The sequence below is a fragment of the Taudactylus pleione genome, unplaced genomic scaffold, assembly GCF_031769625.1.
Source record: "Taudactylus pleione unplaced genomic scaffold, aTauple2 ptg000161l, whole genome shotgun sequence".
NCBI lineage: Eukaryota > Metazoa > Chordata > Amphibia > Anura > Myobatrachidae > Taudactylus > Taudactylus pleione.
The window spans coordinates 4,701,930-4,727,609 of record NW_028284563.1 but is presented as its reverse complement, the minus strand read 5'-3'; the positions used below and the strand labels follow the sequence as shown (position 1 = coordinate 4,727,609).

At 44.8% G+C, this 25,680-nt stretch overlaps 1 protein-coding gene across 6 annotated transcripts; it reads right to left on the bottom strand.

Moving 5' to 3' along the window:
- Window positions 1-213: 213 nt before the first annotated feature.
- Window positions 214-25,680, bottom strand: CUNH5orf24 (chromosome unknown C5orf24 homolog). Of its 6 annotated transcripts, none has more exons than XM_088475043.1 (5): window positions 25,364-25,678; window positions 8,067-8,303; window positions 4,025-4,454; window positions 3,877-3,949; window positions 214-1,678 (listed from the first exon to the last, which is right to left on the bottom strand). In XM_088475043.1, exons 2-4 carry the CDS (start codon window positions 8,163-8,165, stop codon window positions 3,891-3,893), a joined length of 588 nt encoding a protein of 195 aa, XP_088331169.1. In that variant the 5' UTR covers window positions 8,166-8,303; window positions 25,364-25,678; the 3' UTR covers window positions 214-1,678; window positions 3,877-3,890. The 6 variants fall into 6 exon arrangements, with proteins under 6 accessions (XP_088331169.1, XP_088331167.1, XP_088331165.1 ...); XM_088475042.1 differs by having other exon boundaries at window positions 1,664-1,678; window positions 3,877-3,939; window positions 25,364-25,680; XM_088475041.1 differs by having other exon boundaries at window positions 3,877-4,454; window positions 8,133-8,303.

The window sequence follows — 25,680 nt, the reverse complement described above, 5'->3', positions numbered from 1 at the left end:
GGATACCCTTAAAACATGGAATGTTTGGGTGCATCGAGGAACAATTTTGGGAATAACTGGTCTAAGAGACATCACCTTTCATCTGTAAGCACTATTGTGGGGCTACACTGGTCATAGGGTTTTTGGGAGATACACATGTGTTTATTTTTTCATCCAACCTTATTCATTTGATTTTCTTCATTGCACATAGCGCACACAAAACAATTGAGAACATTTCATTTTTCTGTTTTTTTTTTCTTTATTGAGGAATCATAACTTAAGATCACATGTAAAATTGGAATGAAAAGCTGAACGGTTATACGTCCAAATCTTGCAAAATTGCCTTGCCTCGCTCATGAGTAAAATTTAAAGCTTTTTTTTTTTCCTTTTAAATATTTAATTGTAAAATACGACATAGCAATAAAATTATATTCACAGAAGTAAAACGCTCATCATTCTAAGGGGTAAGTCCAATTAGGTGCGAATGGCGAGGTGCGAGTTGCTATTTTCACTTCGAATTCGCATTTTGCAATCCAATTAGCAACTCGCACTGAATCAGTCAGACTGAATTATCAACTTTCGCACCTCCCTGAGGGTGAGAGATGGAAAGGAAAATCTTTATTTTAAGGTTAAAATGTGGTCACACTGTGCTGAACCCCTTGGACACCCCCCTAATGACTAATTAGGCATTTGGAAGTTTCCAATTAGCTTAATTAGTCCAATAATTACATGTAATTAAAAAATTCCTCAAATTACTCCAAAATCAACTTTTTTTCATTAGTTTAGGCACCCCAGAGATAATTACAATAATTTTTTAGTTGAAAAATTTTTATCATATTTTTTAAGGTGCTCGCAAAGTACCCTCAAATCACCCTTTTTCCTACTTTTTTATTGCATTTTTCATTTAAATTAGTTTGAGATTAAACAAAAAGTTGTTTTTTTATATTAAAAACCCCCCAACAAATCAGCCATTTGACACCATTTAAAAACCTACAGTACCTTCCTATTGCCCACAAATGGTCCTGCTAATGAAATTATCCATTTTGGGGGGCCCAGGATGGTCTCCCCACATTTTCATGCATTTCTCGCAAATCTCATTTGGCAGTCAATTCGCATCTCGCCGCTGCGAGTAGTGATAATAGGCATTTTTAATTGGATTGGAGAAGTTTCGGGAGCGCGCTTCACGGCGAAGTGTGCGAGTTTAAAGAAACAAACTGGCTACTCGCAATTCGCACCTAATTGGATTGACCCCTACAACCGTTCCAAATATGCGCACTTTTGCCCACCCACCCAGTTGTAATATAGCTCATTGTTTTAATGTGAGTTAACATTAGGTCAAAAGTACTTCGCAGGTGTCATTTTACAAAACACAATCAGAGGTGTTGTATTACAAAAAAAACATGGAACCACAATTAAAAACAGTAAACTGACTGCAGGTTTCCTTTCAGCGGAAAGAATACTTAGAACCCAAGGTAATATTGCAACGCTTTCTTTGACTTCATTCAGCTGCCAGAAGGAGACAACAAATTTGACATCCAGATGAGGAAAATGACTGCTTAGCATGATCCGTAAGTGAGGTGGGTAATTACATATCCTTAGTTGCATGTGACGTGATTAAACCGTCCATAATGTACACATGAACACCCCATCATTTTGTCCTATGCATCGCTGGAACACATGAAGGCTTGCTGCTTTTTTCCTAATAAGAAAAGCATGAAACAGGATATATCCGTTCTTAATTCCAGATACGTTTCCTTTTCATAAAAAAAAACAAAAAACCTCCAACCGTCAACTCACGCTAGAAGTCATAGTAACCCAACTACGTAGACTCTGAAAGAGGGCTTGGGGCGCTATCCCGAACTGCAGAGCAGAATGCTCACCTAGAATAAACACTGTGCACCAAAAACCTGAAGCTTTTGTTATGCTGATCAGCAGGTACAGTATGGGGAAACAGTGCTAGGACTACTAGGTGTCACTAATACCCCTTTCAGACATACTGAGATTCCCGGGATTTTGGCCTGCCTCAGCCAAAATTCCCGGGTCTCATGTCTGTGTGAAAGGTACGTTCCCGGGTAGCCTCCCCTGCAATCGACCAGGGTTTTTCCCGGGACTTAAGTCCCGGGAAATTACCCTGCTTCTGTCTGAATGGCGCTACCCGGGAATTTACTACTCCCGGGCAGCACCAAGCAGCTGTGACATGTATCTGACAGCGCAGAGCGTCCTATAGGACGCTCAGCGCTGCTGCTTTGAGCTGACTGTGCAGAGCGTCCTATAGGACGCTCAGCGCTGCTGCTCACCACCCCCAGCACTGGCCAGCTGTGCCACAGCGGGCCACCCGCACTCCCGCTGGACCACCAGGGAATTAAAATAAATGTTAAAAAAATTATAATAAAAAAAAAAACAAAAAACTGCATAACGATTGGCCGGCTTTTGGCTGGGAGGAGCAGACGGCAGAGAAGAGGCAGGTAAGCAGAAAAACCCTGCTCTTGTCTGAAAGGGGTCTACCTGGGAATTTCCTGGGTAGACGCTGTAGTGTGAAAGGGGTGTCTCGACCAAATACCCGGGAATTTGCACAGGAGAAATTCCCGGGTCTGAGCAGTAAATTTCCCGGGTTGTATGTCTGAAAGGGGTATAAGTACTTTGGTTACAGAAGGTAAGAAGTAATATGTGACCAAATTCTTTGGTTAAAATGCCACTGTAGTGGCTAAGTTTTTCCCTCCACCTTCTCTAAAACCCAAGCAGCACAACCCCTCTGCCCACGGGTTCCTTTTGATGCCAACATAGTACCGTCCACATCGAAACCCATCATGGAACTTTGCTGGCATCAAAACAGTAATGCAATACCAGCCATGTGTGCCTACGAGGGCTGATACACATAGGAACAGATTTCCATGCACTGGCAGTATAAACTGCGCAGGTAGTAAAGATACAAAGACATTCACTAGGAATAATTGTATTTTATGCAAGCGCACATCACAGGGATGATCAAAAATCACCGATGCCAACGCCGTTTATACTGTGCTCCGCGTACAGTGAAAAATAATCAAGCCCATATTGTGGTTACTGGCTGGTATTATATATATATTTTTTGGCAGGATCCCCGCTGGAATCCAGGTCAATACATGAAACACGTTTTTTGTGAAATGTTTTGGGAGGTCGATGACTGGATCAATTATTTGCACATCACCCTCGCTCCTATAATGTCAGGACAGTATCCAAGGTCAAGGCTTCGTTCCAATACGAATACAGTTTACTCTGGATAAATCGCACGCACTTATAAAACTGTATTTTTAGATTGATGTACATATACATACATAATTGGATTTTGACATATTTACACTATCCATGAAAACCGCTGAGAAAAGTTGTGGAACTTAGGACAGTATTGGGTCTACTTACATGTACGCCTCTATATGGTCACTCTACAATGTGATCATAAAACGAAGACGACGATTTCCTTTATTTATTTATTTTAGTATTTGGTATTCTTTCAGTTTTTAGGTTTATGATAGCTTTTTTATTTCAGAAAGTAAATTTTAAAAACATCACAAAATATATGCTGCTACGAAGAGACTTCCCATTCTAAACTAACACTACATGCAAAGTATTTTTAAAAAGAAAAAAAGAAAAAAAAAAAACCCTTTTCCCACAAGACAAGTTATATAAGCCAGCACAAGAACATGTAATAAAAAAATAATAAAAAATAAAAAAACAATTGTGTGCATGTATGCCGTCTGGGCCCACAACAAGGATAGGCCAACGTGCTCACAGGCTTGCAGTGACTGTGTGACTGGAACAGAATACCTAGCCTACATAAATCTAAAGAAGACAATGTGATAATACAAACATCTGATAATTTTCTCATATATATATATATATATAAATACGCATACATACATATATTGTAACTTCTACTCAACGGGATGTTTGATGTTGGTATCCACAACAGAATGGAGTCCTCTGCTAAGTGCTGTGGGGTAAGGGAAAGCTGCATTGTTACTTGTGTAACCTAGATTCGCAAGCCGCGATAGAGCTTTTATGCTACCTGGAGGTCTCCCTGGGCTGACTTTGTATCCGGCAGCTTTGGTAGTGCCCAATGGTCTCCCAGGACTTGTCTTAAAGCCGGCAGCTTTGGTGGTCCCCAGAGGTCTGCCAGTGCTGGTTCTGTAACCTGCCAGTTTGGTGGTGCCAGACGGCCTGCCGCGTTTGCCGGATCGGCCTAGCGTCTTCTTTTTCTTTAAATCGCTTTTTGTGTCCGCGTCCCTGCCGGCTGCGGTCTGCAAGTGTGCCTCGTTTATGGTGTCTTGCGTCTGGCAGGAGATGGTCTTGTGGCTGACGGAATGGCTGTATTTGCTCTGCTGAGTGGCGTACAGGCCAAACTGCTCCACACTTCTCATGCTTTCTTGGCCGAGACAGGAGGATTTGCCACTGCCGCAGAAAGCCACGCTGTTGTTGGCGACCGGACGCATCATTTTCTAAAAAAGGGAATAAAAGCAAACAGTCCTTGTGATCAAACAGGCTACAATACCACCCATTGTCCCATGCATCGTGACACTGCAATTCACTGTATATTAGACTTAGGAAGAAACATTTTTGACCATTGGGAAAAACTTTTTATACTTTATACGGACAGATCCGTTACTTCCGTTACGGTACATAAAACTGTACAGAGGTTAACTGAGCTCTGTGGGTGTGATTTTGAATCGCACACAATGCAGACAGTGGTCGCAAGTCCTACGCAACTACAAACCCGTATCTGTTAACCGGCCGCCATCACCCATAAATGCACTCGCCCTACCCCGAGCTAGCAGGAGCTGCGACTGAAAATGGTGCGCGTTCTGCATACGCACAACTCAAGATTAGGACACGACTCTGGCTGAACGCCCATGGACCCTTTTTTCAACGCACGTGAGCCCCGTTGCCGCCAAATTAAGGCCCATTCGGCTATTGTAGAGAAAAGACTGAGCAGCGCACGAGTCAGAATCGCTCGTAAGTACTTTAAGATATCATCATTATTTAAAGAATAATAACAAAAAACATTAAGGTATCATTTCCAGTCAACTCCAATCGTTTCACCATTACCTTAACCAAACTAAAAAAGTAAAAATGTTCTCACTTTTACCATGTGTTCATTGCACAGGAGTAAGCTCAGTGTAGAGTCAGAATGAAGCATGTACGTATATCTGTTCATAGGTCTTTTTTTCTGCTATTTTACCTTTTTATAATAAGAGCCTGTTAAAAACATTCTAGGACATCAGCTTAGATGGCAGTGACACCTAAGCTAATGTTCGAACGTGTAAACATGCTGTAACACTGGGGGGCGCTGTTGGGATACCTCTGCTGAGGACATCACTAGTCATCCCGTGGTATAGAAGTACGGCTCTAGCCACACGTACAAAGCATTCTATATACAGTATAACAGCCTCTATATACACACACAGTACAGTAGGTGCCAACTGTAGGCTCCATAGAGCGTGTGCGCGTCTACAATGAATTACATTTAAAGTGTAAAATAGTTTCTATTCCAAAATAAAGCATTACACTGTTCACCTTGCAATACATTCACTAAGCTGAGTTACTATCCCTACACTATGAAAGACTAGGCAGCAGCCACTGCTGTACAGGACTTCAAACATGAGGATGGAAGTTCTCTGTATAAAATGGAGCTTTAGGCTTTCCCCGTCACCTGAGAGCACATTAGCAGCGGGCATATAGCGTAGTGAAGCACTTACAACAGCTTGTGGTATAGCGGGTAAGAAGCATGCCTGCACTATATGAAGCACTATGAAGTACTGCATGTGAGACAGAAGCAATGTTTCCCATGCACTATAGCATATCGCTACAAGGGTGTGCCAAAATGTCAGAAAACTATATTTTTCTACAGGTAAAAAAGATTCAGAGAGAGTTGGGTAGGACAGAACAGGCAGACAGAGAGGGGACGGGGTGATACAGTAAAGGACAGAGCAGCATAGAGAAGAAAGGGACAGAGCGGGGCGGGGGGGCAGGACGGGACAGGACAGGTCATCAGGCAGAGGGGGGCGGGGCAATACAGAGCGGAGAACAGAAGAAGGCGGGACGGAGCAGGGAGCAGGACGGGACAGGTCATCATGGAAGACAGTGGGCGGGGAAACAGAGCAGGGGACGGAATTGAGCGGAAGGGTGGAGCAGCGGACAGGGAGGGGTTCGAGGTGGAGCAGCGGGCAGTCACTGAGGTGACCCAGCATATATCTGCTCCTTTTACTATTTATAGACGGTATAAACTGTGTGCGTTTTTATTTTGTTTTTTGCCGTATATTCCATTTTACTTTACACAGAATTACCATGTCAGTGACATCTAATGTGAACATATGATCAGTACAGTATATTGTTATGTCGACATCACAAAGATTACTGAAGGGGAGTGGGGAGAAGAGGGGCACAGCGGCTTATTTAGTGGCCAGGAACGAGGCTGTGCTTAAAGACAAATGGCAGATAGCATTACCCCTGGGTAGGCAGTGCTTGGAGGAGTGCGGTGCCTCAAAATCAATAGGATATAACGTTACCACCTCGCAAGACATACAGGTGGGCTTTCTTACAGAGGTTCAACTATTTTCAGGTTAAGCGAAGATTTCATTCAGTACTGGCTGTTGCCCGCAGCTTCGCCCATGATGAAATCGCTGCTGCCAACATTTTTTTGTCTTGTGTCTTCTAGTTGTTTTGCCTTGCATAGGGGCCTTGTCGCAGGAGCGCTATACAGACTGCTGGCAGCAGCGCCTTCACCCACCACTCACCCCAATGTCACTGTGTGCCCTGTGCACAGACCGTTATGTAGCCTATCCTATTTAAGTGAACGTGAACACAAAGCCCCCCTCCCCTCACCGGCTACGCCCATGATGCCACACCTATCTCTTGCATTGATTTCCGCTCAGCACAAGATCTGCGTCTCTCTTCCCCACGCATTACTTGTTCCCATTCACGGTTACAGGACTTTCCTCGGGCTGCACCCACTCTGTGGAATGCCTTTCCACGCACAATAAGACTTTCCTCTAGTCTCCAAACCATCAGGCGTTCCCTGAAAACTCACTTCAGGCAAGCTTATCAGATTCCAAACCGCCCACATAACCTTCATAGCTTCCATATCTATTTACATCCCCTTTCACAGTCTACACATAACCGCACACATTTTCTTTCACATTCTCCTGACATCTGGCCGACATTCATGTGTGACTGGAGCATACAGCCCATCAAAAAAAACCCTCTGCATTCTGGCTGGATCAAAATGCAATAAATAGCACCTATCCTTGTGTATCAATGCCTATTAGATTGTAAGCTTGCGAGCAGGACCTTCCTACCTATAAATCTGTCTGTTATTACCCAGTTTTGTTCTATTAATGTTTCCAATTGTAAAGCGCAACGGAATATGTTGCACTATATAAGAAACTTAATAAATAAATGAGGTCAATAAATTTTTTTGTTATTATTAAGCTTTAACTTGACAGACTGAGATGAAACAAAGTTCAGGTTATTTTTAGGAGTTTCCACTACAAAATGATGCAGTTTTCATGAAAATCGGTTCAGTAGTGTTTGCACCAACTTGGAACAAACAGACAGACACAATGTTCTTATTATGGTATAAATCAGGGGTGAGGAACCTTTTTTCTGCCGAGGGCCATTTTGATATATATAACATTATTCGTGGGCCTGGTGCAGGCCGCGCCCCCACCATGTGACGTCACGCGGGGCGGAGTCACAATCGCCGGTGATTACAGCAATGCCCGGAGCATCCTGAGGATGCTTCGGGGAGCTGTAGGGGCAGCGTTGTGACCATCTTAAGTGTCCTGAGGACGCTCCAGGTGGCGCTGCTGCATAGATTCTGGCTGCAGGGTGCCATTCTAGGCACCCTGCTAGCCAGATGAGGCTAGCAGAAAAAAGCTCAGAGGGCCAGACCAACTGATTCCGCAGGCCTTATACGGCAACCGGGCCTGAGGTTCCCCAGCCCTGGTATAAATAATAGTTTTGACAGAACTTTTAAAATGTTAGTGTAGGACAAAGATTAGATCTGTAGTTACAAAAGAAAAATAGCTTGTATTCTGCTATTGGTAACCTGCCTTGATATTTTGCGCATCCAGAACAAACGGATCGGAAAGACCGGTGTGGGTAAATGATTCACGTACATGCATTCCAGGTATGTCCTGACGTCGGAACATGGCAGTGCTGGTGGGACTATACTTAGATGATAATCACAATATTGCACACAGCTAAATCTTCTAACGAGGCGCCGTCTTCAGATGGCCACATAAAATGCATAAGGGCCTTTTTTGGTTACAAATTTGAAGTTCTTCAACCTGAAAAAAAAAAAAAATTAAAAAAAATTAGATGTTTACATAACGCACTTTTTACAAAGATTTAACAATTTTTTCATATATTAATTTATTATTTTATATGAAAAAATAAAATAAAATTATTGGCATGGATTAATTAGTGCTTGGGAGTTTTCCCATCAATTTGAACACCATGGCTAAAATATATTGAAATGACACTAAAAATATCCTGCGTGTCACAAATTCGCTGCAAAGCCAAGCTCCTCACAATGACTGTAGGGGATAATGCTCAAAAATCAGCCCTGCCTATAAAAATGTTCCCAGCATGCGTTCTATTCTCGCTTGCTAAATATGTTTTTGGATATTCATTACAGGGATTTAGGAACCACTGACGCGGTTCTCCATAATTTATGTGCTTAAAAAGGAGAAGTCCATTTGTGCTCTCTTCTGTCATGTTTTTATATCAGGAAACCTTCCCTGGGGTCCACTTATTCTGTGCTAGAAGATCCAAGAGTGTAGTCAGTGTATACAGGAGATGTATTCCAACAATGTACGAGATTTATCAAACATTCTAACAGAGGACAAGTGAAGGTGTTGCAAATAGCAACCAATCAGATCCTAGCTATCATTTGGTAGAATGTACTAGATAAATGAAAACTAGACGATGATTGGTTCTGTGGCACTATCGCTGGATTCAGCTCCCTACCAGACAAGAAACTCTCCAGTCTCTCTCCTGGAAGCATTTCTTCTCCAAAGAGTCATAGGATTTATTTTTTTTCTTAAGTTCAGAAATAGAATCTCTGTACTTTAAATATAGGAACAAGATTATTTCCATCACAGTTTATTCCGATTTAAAAGGTCACACTGGATAGATATAACGGAAATGTAAAAGTGCAGAATAAAAATAAGCAAACCGCATTCAATAAAAAAAGAAGAAATGTAAAAAATTTTTAGATTTGCAGAAGAAGAGATATATAAAAATGTAAAAAATTGTATTTAAAACTGGTTCTTGGGAATCTGTATCAACTACAGGAAAACAGGGCCTATATTTTGAACAAGGTAGTGTCCGCTTCCTAAGTGAGTTTAGAAAAATGCCATGGAATTACAAAAAAAAAAAAAAAAGACAAAAGCATTTTAAACACTAGGGCAGGATTTGAGGGTGCCAGATTGTATAACATACAGTAATAATACACGACAGCAATAAATGCTTCACCAGAATGCTAAAGACGAATAAGCCGTGTGTGCCAAAAACAGGAGTTTATCATAAAGTCTGACTCCTATTTTTAGCCGTTTGTGTATTTAAAAAATTGGCAAAAGTAAAATGTTTAACATTTTTATGGAATGGTACCTTGGCGAGAAGAGACACTGGGACAAGCGATGTGTTTTCCTACGGGGAAAGTGACTGACAGCAAACTGAAGGGGCAATTCAATTCTTACAGGGGCACTTAGTCCAGTAGTTATTCAATTAATTCCCGTCAGAATGCCCGTGGTTAGACGCGTTAAGCAGCAGCTCCCGGGGCGCAACGCAGCTGTCAGCTGGTGACTACACCTGAAACTATACTTAACGTTAACCTAAGGAGGGTGCCAGCCAAAACCTACAATTAGTGCAGCCTTGGGGCTAGTTGAGGGAAATAATTGAATAGCTCCCGGGCACTTAGGCAGAAACTTGGCTCCTGGGCTAAGCATTGAATCAGCCCGTAAGAGTTACTTGTGCTGCGATGTGGTCATTTTAGACTTAACAGACTACAAATGCATTGGGTGGGCATATAAAGACTAACGAAAGTGTACTATACTCAATTAAATTTGCTTTATAATACTATATGGGTTTTTTTTACACATCAAAATAAAAACACCACAAAGAAAGGGGACCTGACCATTATAATGCACATATGGAATTAGCATTATTTAAATGTACAAGCAGCAACAGCTTTGAAGAAAGAATGACAAAACAGTATGTAACGGCATATAGGCTACTGACAATCCCAAAATACGAGACACTCCGTGACCGAAATATCCCTTAAGCTAAACCCTTAGCTTTGTACATGACGGTGTATTGCATGCTCGCTTTCTGCAACCTCCAGCTTCTAGAAACCTACCCAAAGCGTAGAGAGGCGCTTACTGCAGAACGGGAGTTAAAGAGATTAAAGCTAATGGCTGCTCAGGCGACTTGATGTTTCTCCCCCGTCCACACTGCACTAATATGGGAGCCAGTCCTATGAAATATTAATGTGCCAGCAAAGCACTTGCTATAGGAATGTAATAAGCAGCAGCGCCATCATACCTGTTATCATACTCAGTCTCTAGTATCCAACACTGATCACCTGACACTACGCAACTGAAACATGTTTATAACAGGATTATTATTTTTATATTCATGAGATAAGATTTCACAGCAATAGAAAAAAAATAAAAATAATTAGAGATAGGACAAAATTTCCTGCCTTTAGCTTCTTCCACATCAGACAAGTACATTAGTGAGGGTCCTTTTCCTGTATAGGAACGCTGCAACAGAAGAGGAATCCAATGCCCGGGCTGCTATGACAGCAAACCCCAACTAGAGTGCTGCAGGTAGGTGATAGGGAGTCATTGGTCACCGCAGATGAATATAACGGGTGTGGATCACTTAGGTCTACAGTAATAAGTTAGACAATGTTTGGGTAGACAATGGAAGTTAGATAGACAATAGGTCGACAGGGTCTGAATGTCGACACACTAAAGGTCGACTAGTAAGAAGGTCGACAGGTACAGAAGGTCGACAGAGACATTCGGTCAACAGATAATTGTTCGCCACTTTTTTTTGTTTTCTAGCCCTAATCTTCACCCTAACCGTCGGGGTAAGAGCCTAACCAAAAAAATAAAAATAAATAAAAACACGTGTCGACCATTTGTGTGTCAACCTTCAGACCCTGTCTAACTTCCATTGTCTACCGAAATTACTGTAGACCAGGGGTCTTCAACCTTGGCCCTCCAGCTGCTGTGGAACTACACATCCCAGCATGCACTGCCATAGTTTTAGCATGCTGTTATATCAAAAAGGTGGCAGTGCATGCTGGGATGTGTAGTTTCACAGCAGCTGGAGGGCCAAGGTTGAAAACCCCTGCTGTAGACCTAATGACCGGATAGCGAATATAACAGTACTAGGGGGTACAGGGGGATGGACCACTGCAGGTATACTAGGTGATTGCACCTGTAATCTATAAAGCTGTTATGGAAAAGGGGGCAGCTGGTCATTTAAGCGATGCCTACTCCTTTACAGGCAGCAGCTATCACATCTTTGCATCAGGCCCCTTTAGGACACTATGGTAGAGTAAACACCCAAAACGCTCGTCAGGTATGGTGATCACTGGAACTGCCCCACTGTATGTATCCACCAATTCCACTGGGGGCCATTCAATTGTTATTTGGGCGGCAATAATGGGCGCCCAGTGTTGAAATTCTATCGTTCGAGGCCTTAACCACGGGTTTATCGCAAATATTTGCCCGCACTCTCCTGAGAATGCGAGCAAAAAATGCCGGTGGCTACTGCGCCCGAAAGGAGCAACAATTGAATTGCGCAGTCGGGTGCCGTAAAAAAAATAGCCACTGTGTAAACAAATGAATCGTCCCCTGTGTGACTATGCAAGGTAAGACGCTGTCGGACACATGCTGCCTGTTTAGTAAGAAAAACTAGTGACTCACTGGCAGCTATACCTGTCCAAATATAACATGGATCCTAACAGTTCAGATCTGGCTCCTCGATCTAGATCAGTTTTCCAGTGAAATGTTCATTATCTTCATCCAGGAACAGAGGCAAGTACTGTACACATCTATTAGTTTGGGTGCGAATAGATGGGTGGGGGGGGGGGGGGGAATAATAAAACCAGCACCTAAGAAGGGAGGGAATGTAAAACGTGTAACGTGGATTTTTATAGGCTGGAACTGGTCTCTATCTCCTATGTGAATGGAAAATGCCAGGTGTTTATCATGATAATTGCATTAACATCAGTAACAAATAGCTGATAACAACTAGTGTGCTGGATTTATTGCAATATGCATGTTATAATTTTGTTTTCATCTGGAATGCAGAAGGGGCGATCCTTGTCCAGATGGGACATCTGTAGCCACCATGAGAGGGAAAGCCGAACCTCCGGAGAGAGGAGGATCAGATCAGACAATACTGTCTATTCTACAGGGAGATAATCAGACGTTGCAGAGATCTGGAGTGGAACTGGGTGTATTCCACCATATCGAAGGTGGACACCATGCACCCCAGGACCTGCATTGATGAGTGAATGGATACCCTCCGATTATGGAGCAAGCTGCACACACGCAAGTCTAGAGTCAAAATCTTGCCTGCTGGCAGAAAGATACTCTGTATTGGAGAATCTAGGAGTGCCCCCAGATGTATCATCCGCTGTGTCGGAGATAGGGAGGTCTTTTCCCAATTGATGATCCAGCCGTGTGTTTGCAGGGAGTCCACGGTCAGCTGGAGATGGCGTTGTAACACACCCGGTGAGTCTGCCAAGATTAAGAGGTTGCCTAGGCATGGCAGGATTCTGACTCCCTGGCTTCTGTGGTGTGCCGCTATAACCGCCATTATTTTGGTAAAGACCCAAGGGGCTGTTGACAGACCAAAGGGTAGTGCCTGAAACTGGTAATGTTGCTGCAGAACAGCAAACCGTAGTAACCGCTGGTGGGTTGGAGTAATAGGTAAATGCAGGTATGCATCCTGAATGTCCAGAGAAACCATGAAATCCCCAGGCTCCATTGCCAGGACAATTGATCTTAAAGTTTCCATGTGGAACTTGGGAACTCTGATAAATTTGTTAGAGGGGTTTGAGATTCAGAATAGGCCTATGCGATCCATTCGTCTTCTGAAACAAAAAGAGTGGAATAAAAACCAGTTCCTCGCAGGGTATTGTCAACCCTGAACGCAGCAGGGAATGAATGGCCACCTGGAGGGACAGGGTCTTATGGGGGACCTGTACAAAAAAATTGCTGGGCAGGACGCCTCAAGAAAGTGAGGGCGTACACCTGAGACCCCACTTCTCGGACCCATGTGTCTGTTGTTTGACGCAAAGAGTCTGCATTTTGAAGAAGTCTGCCTCCCACCCTGGGATGCCCCAGGAGGAGACCCGCCCCATCAGGCAGAAGGTTTGTCGTCAGGCTTGGAAGCTGGACGTCTGGCCGACCAAGGCTGCTTGACTCGCGGTCTGAGTGTCTCATATAGGGAGAAAGGTAGGAGGAGAAGCTCAGAAGCTGGAAAGCCCTTAGTGAGGGATCGCCGTCTGGGCTGGGGGAGGGGCTGTCGGGGGAGAGCCTACCTCCCCTGTGCTGCAATAACCCCGGGTGCGCTGGCCTCATGAAAAATGGCCGCTGCAACAGTCCCCGGCGCCAGATCCCCCGGTGGTTTAGTGGGGGAGCAGACAAACGAGGTGCCCCACTGCAGCACCCTCCGGCAGGTCTCCACCGCCGGAGGGAAAGACTGCTAACACACGATTCCCTGCGTCTCCGCTGCAGTCCTGGGTCCCCAGTGGAGCGGTTAGCTAAGCCCTGCTGACGCCCGCCTAAATCTCCGGACCAGTTACTGGTGTTGCGGCGCCGGCGGAGGTAGATGAAGCAGCGGCACAGGCGCCCGTAAGGACGCCTAGCACTGCTTGCTCTGAAGTAAAATCTAATAACTCATAAAAATAAAAAGGAGAAACCGTATCCTGCTGCACCAAACGAAAAACTGTCTGCCTGTGGCTGGGTATATGTGTAGGAGGACCGATGCATCCTGGGAGCTAAAGCTTAACTGTTTGGTACCCAGACCTCTCTGACCACACACACCCCATGGTAACCCTGTGGATCCCCTATGGACCCTGAAGAAGAAATATTGATTTGATTTAGATTTCTCTTCTGTTCACTCATTTTGCATTTTGTTAATTGATTAAAGTAAACTATTAACACTTCTATTTTTGAAAGCATTCTTACTTTGCAATAGTTTTAGGCAGGTGTGGAAAAAATGCTGCACAGTACTGTATATACATAGAATATACTCTTTTCGAGATATATTTAATACAACTCCACAATTTTGAAGAATAATCTAAGTTTCAGTTCAATTTTACTGTTGACCGGAGAATGTCTCTTTCCTGGTCAATATAAACTAATTATAAGATCATGACTATTTACGCAACATCAATATTCTTACCTATGCTTTCCAATTTTACAGGAATATAGTAAGAAAATAAATGACTTTACATTCATGCCTACTGATCATGTTGCGCCCCCAAGGCTGACGAGCTTAGAATATACACTGTAATTGTATTCCTATGTTGGAAACTATTCAACTTGCACATTAATAATTGTGCATTTTAAACAGAATAAACACAGAATAGAGACAAAGTCCCCTGGCAATAGCGTAGAGAGTCACGAGTGCACGTTAAGAGGTGTGGTTTGCAGTTACAGATTTGCATAGTTTGGTTGCAGTGGAATAAAAGGGGTGTGGTATAAGAGAGACAGTAATTAGTTAATAGTTAGACAGAGAAAAAAGTTAGACACAAACAAAAGGTCAGACACATTAAAATTAGACATGTAAAAAGTTCGAAAGGGTCAAAAGTTCTACATGAAAATGGTCAACACAAAAATGGTCGACTATTTATTTTCAGTTTTTTAGCCCTAATCTTCACCCTCCCTTTGATGCCTAACCCTAACCTTCCCTCCTGGTGCCTAACCCTTACTGTGGGGGTAAGTGCCTAAACCTAACCCTCCAGTAAGTGCCTAACCCTAAAAAAATAAAAAAAAATGTGTCGACCATTTTTGTGTTGAACTTTTGACCCTGTCGATCTTTTGTACCTTTCGAACTTTTGTACCTTTCGAACCTTAGTGTGTCTGACCTGTCTGTGTCGAACTTTTATCCTTGTCCAACTATTAACTGTCTAACATCTGGTGTCTATCTAGACATTGTCTAACTAATTACTGTCTACCTATAGTCAGGAACCCAATAAAAGAAGGTTAGGTCAAAAGTTGTCATCTCTGAGAGATTGGGGGGGGGGGATGGGTGTTGTTATACCTCCCCTGCACAGACCTGGGTAATTTGTACCAGTTCTACCCTCAACGTCCCTGAATATATGACAATTAAAGTGGACCTATAATTTACAGACAGCGGAGGAACCCGTGTTATGGGCTGAGCGGTATGTAACCTAAGAGAGCAGCTAAATCCCTGAGGCACTGTGTGACTGAAGTGCGTTCAACAAACCTTCAAGTATTCAAAATACAGAGGGACGGCGTCATTTACAGGCACTTACAGTACAATAAAAGGATAAATACAGAAGATACTTTCATTTTTTTTACCCATATATACTTTTTCTGAAATCTTTAAGGCTGCATAATAAAAATCCTATAGAAGAAGTGGCTTTACAGTGCCCTCAATATTTTTACAAGTGCTGTGATTTCCTGTGGGCTTCTCAGAAATTTTTGGGGAACATGACGCCTTTATATTTTTATGTGCTTATTTCCTCTCTCAGGGTCTGAGGAACGTTTCCTTTCCGCGTAGCCATATTATTTTATTGCTGTAGCAGCAGCGCTGTGCGTTTCACTATTTCCCCCCCAATAAATGTATTTCATGGTCGGGTTCTGGGGAAATAAAATGATCAGTAAAAGCCGACACAGATCCATATTTGGAATACATTAAAGAGGCACAAAATTCCAAATCATCTAAGTGATGAACCGGGAAACCTCGACCACTGCTTATGCAATGAGGAAACTGACCTAAAGCTGGGTACACACCAGCGATGCAAATAGTGGCCCCCTCCATAGTCAGGCCGTCGTATCATGTGGCCGGTACACACTAGACGATATGGTGCCCGACCATACGATAGGTCGGCCCCTGCCGTATACCGCTACATGGGGATGTCTGCAGCATCGTCAGGTTGAGCTGCATGTAGGGCCGGACCTGACTATGCGGCTGACGACCCCATAGGAGCGTGCACCGCACAACATAGTGGGTACACGCTAGACTATTTTGATTTCAGCATTGGGTCCAGAAACTGTTCGATATGGCTCCCTGGCATCAAGCGAACAGAATCTAGTGCTCTGTAGTGTGGAAGCGTCCAATCAGAAGTCCTGCTGGTATTATCATGACAGGTATGTTTCAGTTGATGTTGGGGAAAATCCCCCTACGGGGTATATTTACAAAAACTGTTGGTTTGACCTCAGAATTTAAAGCGGCACTAACAATAAAAAGCAAAATTCGTCTTGCTTTGCACTTAATATTAGTGCTGCTTTAAATATTGAGGGAATAGCTGCCACTTTGTAAAAACTCCTCAGAGAAGTCTTTGGACCATTACACATCGGAATAATATATAGTACACATCGTATGTGTACGCCCGATCCGTCGTTCAGCGCATCGACCCATCTGCTGTTCTGCTTGGCAGATGGGACGATGCGATGAATGACGCGGTGCTGTTACCTGCAACAATAGCGTTCCCGCTAGGCTGTTTTAGCGGGTCGTCCCACCCTGCCTGATTTCAAAAGGGTAGAATGCCCCCTGCCCTTATGGCAACGCCCCGCTAAAACATGCAAAGTGCCTTCCCCGCCCGCAGGCTGCAGTGTCCCACAGAGGGAGGGGGGATAATTGCGGTGCAGCACTCACCCCTGGCATCTATACGCAGTAAGAAAAGGGACTGCCCAGCATATCTGTAAGCGCTGGGCACGCCCCCTAGAGTGATGAAAAGGGGGTGCCTCTTAAAGACACACCCTTTTCTTGTGGCTACTCGCGAGAGTGCCCTTTCTACGGTCCAGTGCCCTGCCCCGGACCTAGAATTAACACTATGTAACAATACATTGCGCTGTTGTACACAGGACCGCGCAGTGTGAATGGTGCGTGCAATGTAACGTTACATCGTCGTATCGCGGGGTCGCACAGTCAAATGGTGTGTATCCAGCTTAAGGCTTAAAACACACACACTAAAAAAACCTCTTACATGAGAACAAGCTGCACGGTGCACAGATATCCAGAGAGTTTTTTCTTTTAAGCTGGGAACACACTAGAGCGATGTCATTCCGATTTGGCCAAATCGGGACGGCAAATCGTGCAGTGTGTATGTGTTTTTGTTGGGAGCCTATTAACCTACCAGTATATTTTTGGAGTGTGGGAGGAAACCGGAGTACCTGAAAGAAACCCAGCCAAGTAGAGGGAGAACATACAAACTCCACACAGTTATGGCCGTAGTCAAAGACTCTTACACAGTATGAGCGTGTATACAGATTAGAAGCGGTTTTGCCCAAAGCAACTGTTGTACAATAGTGAAGAACAAGATAATACTGAATACAGGAGCCAACGAGACGCCTTTGATTTGTTAAATGAAACGCACAATATATATTTACAAAATATATGCTCTTCTGTATCTCAACACTGTATGTATGTCTTCCCTGTGTTAATCGGCATGTGATAGGGAATATAAGTATCTATGTACTAAGCCTTGGAGAGAGAGAGAGATAGAGAGAGATAATGGAGATAAAGTACCAATCAATTAGCTCCTGTCATTTTTCAAACACAGGCTATAAAGTGACAGTTAGGAGCTGATTGGTTGATAAGTTCTCTCTCTCTCTCTCTCCAAGGCTTTGTACATATTACACCATAGATTGATGTGAATGACAGTCTCTGTAAAGTGCTGCTGAATATATATGTGCTATAAATAACTTAATCATACAAAAAGTAATTTTGACCAGTCTACTGCAATAGATAGAAACAATCAAAGAAAATACAATCCTGAAATATTACACTCCAGGAACCAAAAGTAACTTAAGGTGCGTATTCACTACACGAGTGTAGAACGACTGTACGATTACAACATCGTAATCGTGCAATCGATCATCATACTGAGCAGCGGATAATGTGCCCACACTGGACGATATGTAATTCAGTGCAGGCGTCCTTCCTCATCCACGACTACGCACAACCTGTCGATATCTGCATGTTCAGACGATGACAGATGCCGACAACGACCAGCGGTAGCGCGCATCACTGGTCGTTGCCGGCATATTCACTGCACGATTAATGAACAATTGAACGAGAGCAATGTCATAACCGTTCATTTTTACCGTGTAGCGGATATGCGCCTTAACTGTGTACTTTGTTATAACAAATGTTAGTATAACACAACGGCAAAGTAATATACTGCACATTTGAATCAGTTGGCCAAATATGAAAAACACAATGGGGGAGATTCAGTTCAGCGGGAGTTGAATAGCGCAGGGAAGTTGGTCTATTCAATTCAGCGCACTGTTTAGTCCGACACTTATAAGTTAAGCCAGAGAATGCTGGCCTGGCGACTTAACCTGGGCAGTCGCGACAACCAGCAATCTCTGACTAAAGTGCCGGCTGAGAAGCTCTTAGCCCCGCGCTAAGCTGGAAAATAGCCTCGCGGCCAGGACGTCACTCGGATTTCTCCTCCCAACCTCAGGAGGGGGCGAGAAGAAATCCTTTAGTTGCCTTAACAGCGCTCTGGATTGAATCAGCCCCCTTGAAACCAAAGACATGAGCCACCAGATCAAGCATGTCCTTACTTTGGTAAGGCGTCTTATACTAAGCACTCTGAATATACAGAAACACCATGACAGATCATTATTCAGCATTACTGGCCCTGTATTGGTACTACCCTATTGCCGAAATCGTGCACAGGACCCATCAATTCTCTCTCTTTAAGAATTAGCTCTCTACCTTTTTTATTACATGTTATATTAAAACTTGTGATACCAAAAATATCAAATGTCAGTTTAAAGTGCATCAGGTTGTCTATCATTGGTTCACACTATATCTAGCTTTTAGCCGATCATCAACATATAATAATAAAAAATGTAAATAAATAAAAGCAGACAAGCAGACAGGGTAATTCCTTGGGTCACAATGTATTGCACAGGCCTCAGGACACAAGTAACACAGCCTGTGACTCCTACTGGTCTATCAGCTTCTCGTGACTATTCCAGCTCTGCCTCATTATATGTTTTGTTGGCAAACCTTATGACCCAATGAAAATACATACATACAGAATTGTTAGAATACACACACTTGTCTGCCATTAAACTTCTTAAGCCGGGTACACACTAGACCAGTGGTTCCCAAACTTTTTCAGTTCAAGGCACCCTTAGGGTCTCCTTCATTTTTTCAAGGCACCCCTAAGCCAAATGAATTACCTGTAGTACTGCCCTTTATGTAGTGCCCACTATAGTAGTGCCCCTTATGCAATGCCCCCAGCAGTAGTGCCCCTTACGCAATTCCCCCTGTAGTAGTGCCCCTTATGCAATGCCCCCTGTAGTAGTGCCCCTTATGCAATGCCCCCTGCAGTAGTGCTCCTTATGCAATGCCCCCTGCAGTAGTGCCCCTTATGCAATGCCCCCAGTAGTGCCCCTTATGCAATGCCCCCTGTAGTAGTGCTCCTTATTTAAAGTTCCCTGTAGTACTGCACATTATGCAATGTCCCCTGAAGTAGTGCCCCTTATGCAATGCCCCCCGTAGTAGTGCCCCTTATGTAAATTCCCTGTAGTAGTGCCCCTTATGCAATGCCCCCCGTAGTAGTGCCCCTTATGTAAATTCCCTGTAGTGCCCCTTATGCAATGCCCCCTGTAGTAGTGCCCCATATGCAATGCCCCCAGTAGAAGTGCCCCTTTTTTAAAGTCCCCTGTAGTACTGCCCTTTATGTAGTGACCCCTGTAGTACTGCCCATTATGCAATGCTCCCTGAAGTAGTGCCCCTTATGTAAATTCCCTGAAGTTGTGCCCATTATGCAGTACCCCTTGTAGTAGTGCCTGTACAGAACTTACCTGACTGAAGGTCACGCTGGGGACCGCTCCTCCTGCTGTCACTCCCACTGCGCTGACTGGCTCCAGCTGGATCCAGTAGGTGCGCAGGATCCTCACAAGTTCCCAGTGATGCATTGTGCGGGGCAGCGGGTGCACAGGTGACGTCACCCACACACTGCATCACTGGGAACGCTGAAGCGATAAGAGGCTTCTTTAGCCTCTGATCGCTTCTGAGCCAGCGTTCCAGTTTCTGTAGATCACGCTCTACTGGCAGGAGCTCCGCGAGCTACCGGTAGACCAATATTGACGTTTTGGCCAGGCCTGGAAAAGGTCCAGTGTGTAACGCATTATTCCAGTGTGTACGCATTATGTGAGCTCCTGCAGCGTTGTCCATCGTATCTTCAGATATGCCGAGCGTGCTGCTCAATCTGAGGATGTGACTGACGATCCCATGCATTTGGATGCTGCGGGGTGATGACCTATTGTGCGGAAGTTCACCAAATCGTGTGGTGTGTACAGACTGCACGATATGTCGTCTGTCGCATTTGCCGTCGGCTGGGCACACAGATCGTCTAGTGCGTATCTGGCTTCAGCACACCCATATGAGCCAATAGGACCAAGCCTCAATGCCAAAGTAAGGGTCATTTTTTGATCTATAAACAATAAAATAGCTGATGGTCACATGGCATGCGCTCCACATGACACGTGTGTTTAGCCTGATGCTACAACTGTGTTTTTCAAACTTGGTCCTAGGGACCTCTAGCAGTGCGTGTTTTTAAGAGAGCCTCTATATCTTCAGAACGTGTGCGTTGGGAATGAAGGCACCTATGCACCAGTCCGGAAAACATGAACATAGGGGGTCATTCAGACCCGCTCGTGAGCGGCAGTACGCTCGCAAGCGGGTCGATGTTCCCCCACTGTGCATGCGCACGACGGAGGGAGCTCCGTCGTGCGCATGTGCGAGACCTGGCGAGCGACGGGCTCTCCATCGCTCCGGGTCTCGCACCAAAGGGGGCGTGCTGTCGATGTTGATTGACAGCACGCCCCCTTTGGTGGGCGTGCTGGGGGCGTGCCTGCCAGACGGAGGTGTTCCCATGGGAACGCCTACCGTCTGAAGCCGGCCCCACTGACATCACTAGTGATGTCAGTGGGAGTGATTTTGGCTCTGATAGAGCCAAAATCACTCCTGGGCTTGCGGCAGCGAGACCCTACCGCAGGGTCTCCGTCGCAAGCCCGATGGTCGCGATGGTCAAGACCATTGCGACCATCATCATGGACGCTCGCATATGCTGTGGGTGGTCACCCACAGCTATGCGAGCGTCCAAGAGGACGCTCCATTTTCAGGGAGGAGGGCCCTGATTCAGAGCGAGCGCTCTGGTCAGAGCGTTCAGCTCTGAATCAGGCCCAGAGGACGGAGTTTGAGAAACACTGGGCCAAATGTAATCGGGTGAGAGTATAGAAAATGTAACGTTCGCAGTAAACTCTCACATTGGTCGAGGTTTATCTTCAAAATAGGAAAACATCTGGATGAGTTTAAATCATGAGAGTTTTTCGAGTTTATAAACATGTGAGTTTGCATGTTCTCGGACTCCATTACACTGGACGAGTTTAAAAAATGTGAGCGTTTACGGCTAAACGCTCACCGTATTACATTTGGGCCCCAGTGTGTCCACAGGCTGATCTGGGAGTGTGAGAGCCACTGTGCGTTCAAGTAAGGTTCAGTATTGTGCTGCACTAGTTACTGGACCATATAGGACAGTAGGAAAAGAAGTCCGTGCAATACATCATTTTCCCAGGTTGGAATTGTAGCGGTGGCCACGATACAGAATGGGGTCATTTGCATCGAGTGACATCATTATGGGGTAATAATGCATCTTATGACATCACTATCTGTACATTTGCAATATATGGAGAAATTATCACTGTAATGACATCATAATGGGGTAATAATACAAAATATGACACCATAATGGAGTAATTATATAGTGGATTACATCATTATGGAGTTTATTTCAGAATGTTATAGATTATAATCTATCTTTAGATCTGCGCTGTCGTATGGGGATCACATCCCGTGATGGGATCGGTATGAAATACCGCCGCATCTATGTTCAAATCCCGATGACCGGCACCAGTGAAGATCCCAACAGCTCCAAAGGTAAGTATTAACTAACCTTAACCCCCCCCCCCCCTCCTTTAGGGGTGCCTAACCCTAACCTCCCTCCCTAGTGCCTAACCCCCCTCTAAGTGCCTAACCCTGACCCCCCTTCTCTGCAGCCCTAACCCTCCCGGGGATCGTGCATTTTCCTTCACAGCCCCATACCCGTAATTCTGACGCAAAATAAATCTGCACATGTACACTAGGCCACATGTAAAGTGAAGGTTTAGGAGCCCATTTATCAAAGTGTATTTGAGGTATAATCCCCAAAAACACCAGTTTTCAGGGGTTTACCTCAAATATTAAGTATCCTCCGATCCCTCCATTGCCGCTGGTAGCCGCCTCCCCTATAGGTTTCTATGGGGGATGTGATGCTGCAAAATTTACCAATATCTGGAATGCGATGCATTCCAGATATTGGCCCCCGCAGCTAACGCCATCTGAAGATGACGTTAGCCGCTGTAGCCTATGGGCTACACCGCGCATAATTAGCCCTCTCCGGCTATGGCGGATGTACATGTGCAGTCCACGGCACTGGCCGGCAGCTCTCCGGAGGCATCGCAGGGACGGGCTCCTTACAGAGCCCGTCCCTGCAAGTCCTGGATGATACATCCGGCCGATAGGATCTCATTTTGCAATGTGATCAGGGGCATTACTGGCATGACCTGATCGCGTTGCAAAAGCGATCATTGATAAATGGGCCCCTTAATCTCTTCATGATGCTAATTTAAGTAAGCGTTCCCGCTAGGCTGTTTTAGCGGGGTGCGGTGCCCTGCCATCCTACTGGAGGGCAACAAGGACCCTGCCCTCCAGAAGGAGGGCAAAAAACGCCCTGTCCTCACAGCCTGCGGGTGCCGTCTTCACCCGCGGGTTGCAGTGTCCCGCGGGTGGAGAAATGTGCGGAGACCCGTCACCGCCGGAGAATAGACGCCGGGCACATGCGCCCGACATCTATTTCCCTGTCTGCAGCGCTTGGGGCCTGCCCGCCATGTCCGTAAGTGCCGGGCACGCAGTCCAAGAGTGACGAAAAGGGAACGCGTCTTATAGACACGCCCCCTTTTCAATGGCCATGCCCCTTTTCGTGCGTGCTCACGAAGGTGCCCTCTCTGGCTCCGGCGCCCTGCCTGCCGCCGGAGCTAGAGTGAACACTATTAAGTTATTCCAATGCATAGTAACAATGATCCGTCTCACACCTGTTAGCAATATAATAGCCTGGCAACAAAAGAAAATAGTTTGCCAACGCAACTAAATCCACAGGTTATGTACTAAGCCTTGGAGAGAGATAAAGTACCAACCAATCAACTCCTGTCAGTTTTCAAACACAGCCTGTACAGTGACAGTTAGAAGCTGATTGTTTATCTCTCGCCAAGTCTTAGTACACAGACCCCTTAGTCACTATACACCATGTCACAAGAAACCCTTTCTCTTCCAGATATTGCACTAAATTACATTCTGCAGAACTACATGTTGCTGGTTATCCAGATAGCAGAGCAACTGGTTTAGCCCTCTGCTAAGGTGTATAATTTAATGAGCTCTGCAGATATCACAATTACGAGAAATAGAAGATAAATCATGAATTACTGTGAAGAACGTGACATGCAAGAGGAGATATTTGAGAAAGATGGCATACGCCATGACAAGTATAGGAGCCGATACAATTCAGCGCGCTGCTGATAGCGCCGGGAGGGAGCTATTCAATTCAGCGCGCTGTTATGGCAACTAAATGATTTCACCTCGCACCCTCCAGACGGTGCGAGGAGAAATCCAACTAAAGTGCCGGCAGCGAGGCAGTTTTCCGGCTTACAGTAGTGCTAAAAGCCTTGCGGCCGGCACTTCAGTCGGAGAAAGACTGATATCGCAACTAAACACCCTGCTTTAGTCGCGAGAACCGGCATTCTCTGACTTAAGTCAGACTAGTCGGGACTAAACCGCAAGGTGAATTTAATAGCTCCGGGACCAACCTTCCGGCGCTATTCACCAAGCTCTTAATTGAATCGCCCTCACAGAATCAGCAGGCTATGCTTGGGTAAAGGTTTGGTAGTTGCAGCAAAGGAATGCTGTAGTTGTTAAAATGAAGTGGTTATGGAAGTATATTTATAGGAAGGGACATCCAGGTAAAGAAGAAACGATGGTGTGTAAATGTTATAATACTTTCTTAAAGATCAAATTAGCAAGTAACATCATGAAAGGAAATAATTTGACAAAGATGAAAATAGTCTGATATAGGAAATGGCTGAAGGCTTATGGTAACATATAGTGGAAATATAAATGTCATCACTGTACACATTCCGATACTACAACTCCCAGCATCCTAATAAGTCACACAGCCAACTATAGGCCACAAGATGCCCAGCTCCAGCAAGCATCTGTTCTACACCCTCATCGCCTCCAAATCATTCAGTGGTGACACTAAGTGACATCCCCCAGCCCGCACGAACAAGCCAACTTCTATCACTGCTCCAACTACCAATCGGTGCTCTGGGAGTTTCCCATCTAAGTTGACCATTTTCCTACAATACTTCAACAACAGACTTCATAACTCGCAGAGCATTAAATTCCATTTGTCCACAAACTAAGTATCGATAGCCCCCCAGGAGTACCAGGTATTACTGGTCCACCTTCCTAAAGCACAGCCGGGAACACAATCTGCACCGCCTCCCATATATATCTAGGTGCCCCAGGCAGGTATCGACAAAATAAAGGCAGGCACTAGAAGTGTGTGTAATATATAACATACATATACACACAAACAAACACACACACACAGTATATATAACTTTTAAATAAGAATACCAGCACATTATATAGGAAGAAACGTGCCAGAACAGCAATTTCAGAATAAATTCATCATCTCTTATTGTGTTTGTGGGGGGGCGCGGGGCTGTATATAGACAATTATACATAGATTTTTTTTACACACACATATACACTAGATATAGCTATATACACGCACACACATTATATATATTATATACACACACACATATATATATATATATAGATATATATATATATATATATATAAAATATATATATATATATATACACATACACACATACGATGCATAGCAGCACTGGCTCTCCTGCAGAGCAGCAGCAGAGGGTCCCCCATTGTCCTGGCTGGCAGGGGAAGGACAATGAGCCATCACCCCGGGGCTCCGGTTACCTTGCTCTGACACTGACAGCTGCTCCCCGGCGCCTGCTTGCCTTCGTCTGCCGGAACGGCGGTGGTACCGGGGTGGCCGGCGCCTTGTGGAGCGGACCTTCGGCTGCCAGGCCGTCGGAGAGGGAGGAGAAGGAGGATGTAATGGAGGAGGAGGAGGAGGAGGAGGGGGGCGGCAAAGATGTCAGAACCCCCGAAATGTCAGAGATTCGGCGCGGCGGCCATTTTGCGATGGCTGTGTGTCCGGAAGTGCAGGAAGGCGGAGCCCGGCTCCATGTTCTCCTGGCTGTGTCTGCCAGGGGCTGCTGCACTCAGTCAGT

What these genes read in the sequence shown, in the direction of transcription:
- CUNH5orf24 (XM_088475040.1), bottom strand. Translation starts at nt 8,165, where the DNA reads ATGTTCCGACGTCAGGACATACCTGGAATGCATGTACGTGAATCATTT. An exon ending in TGGATGCGCAAAATATCAAG is followed by an intron (nt 4,455 to 8,066) that starts GCAGGTTACCAA and finishes TCCCTTTTTTAG; the next exon opens with AAAATGATGCGTCCGGTCGC.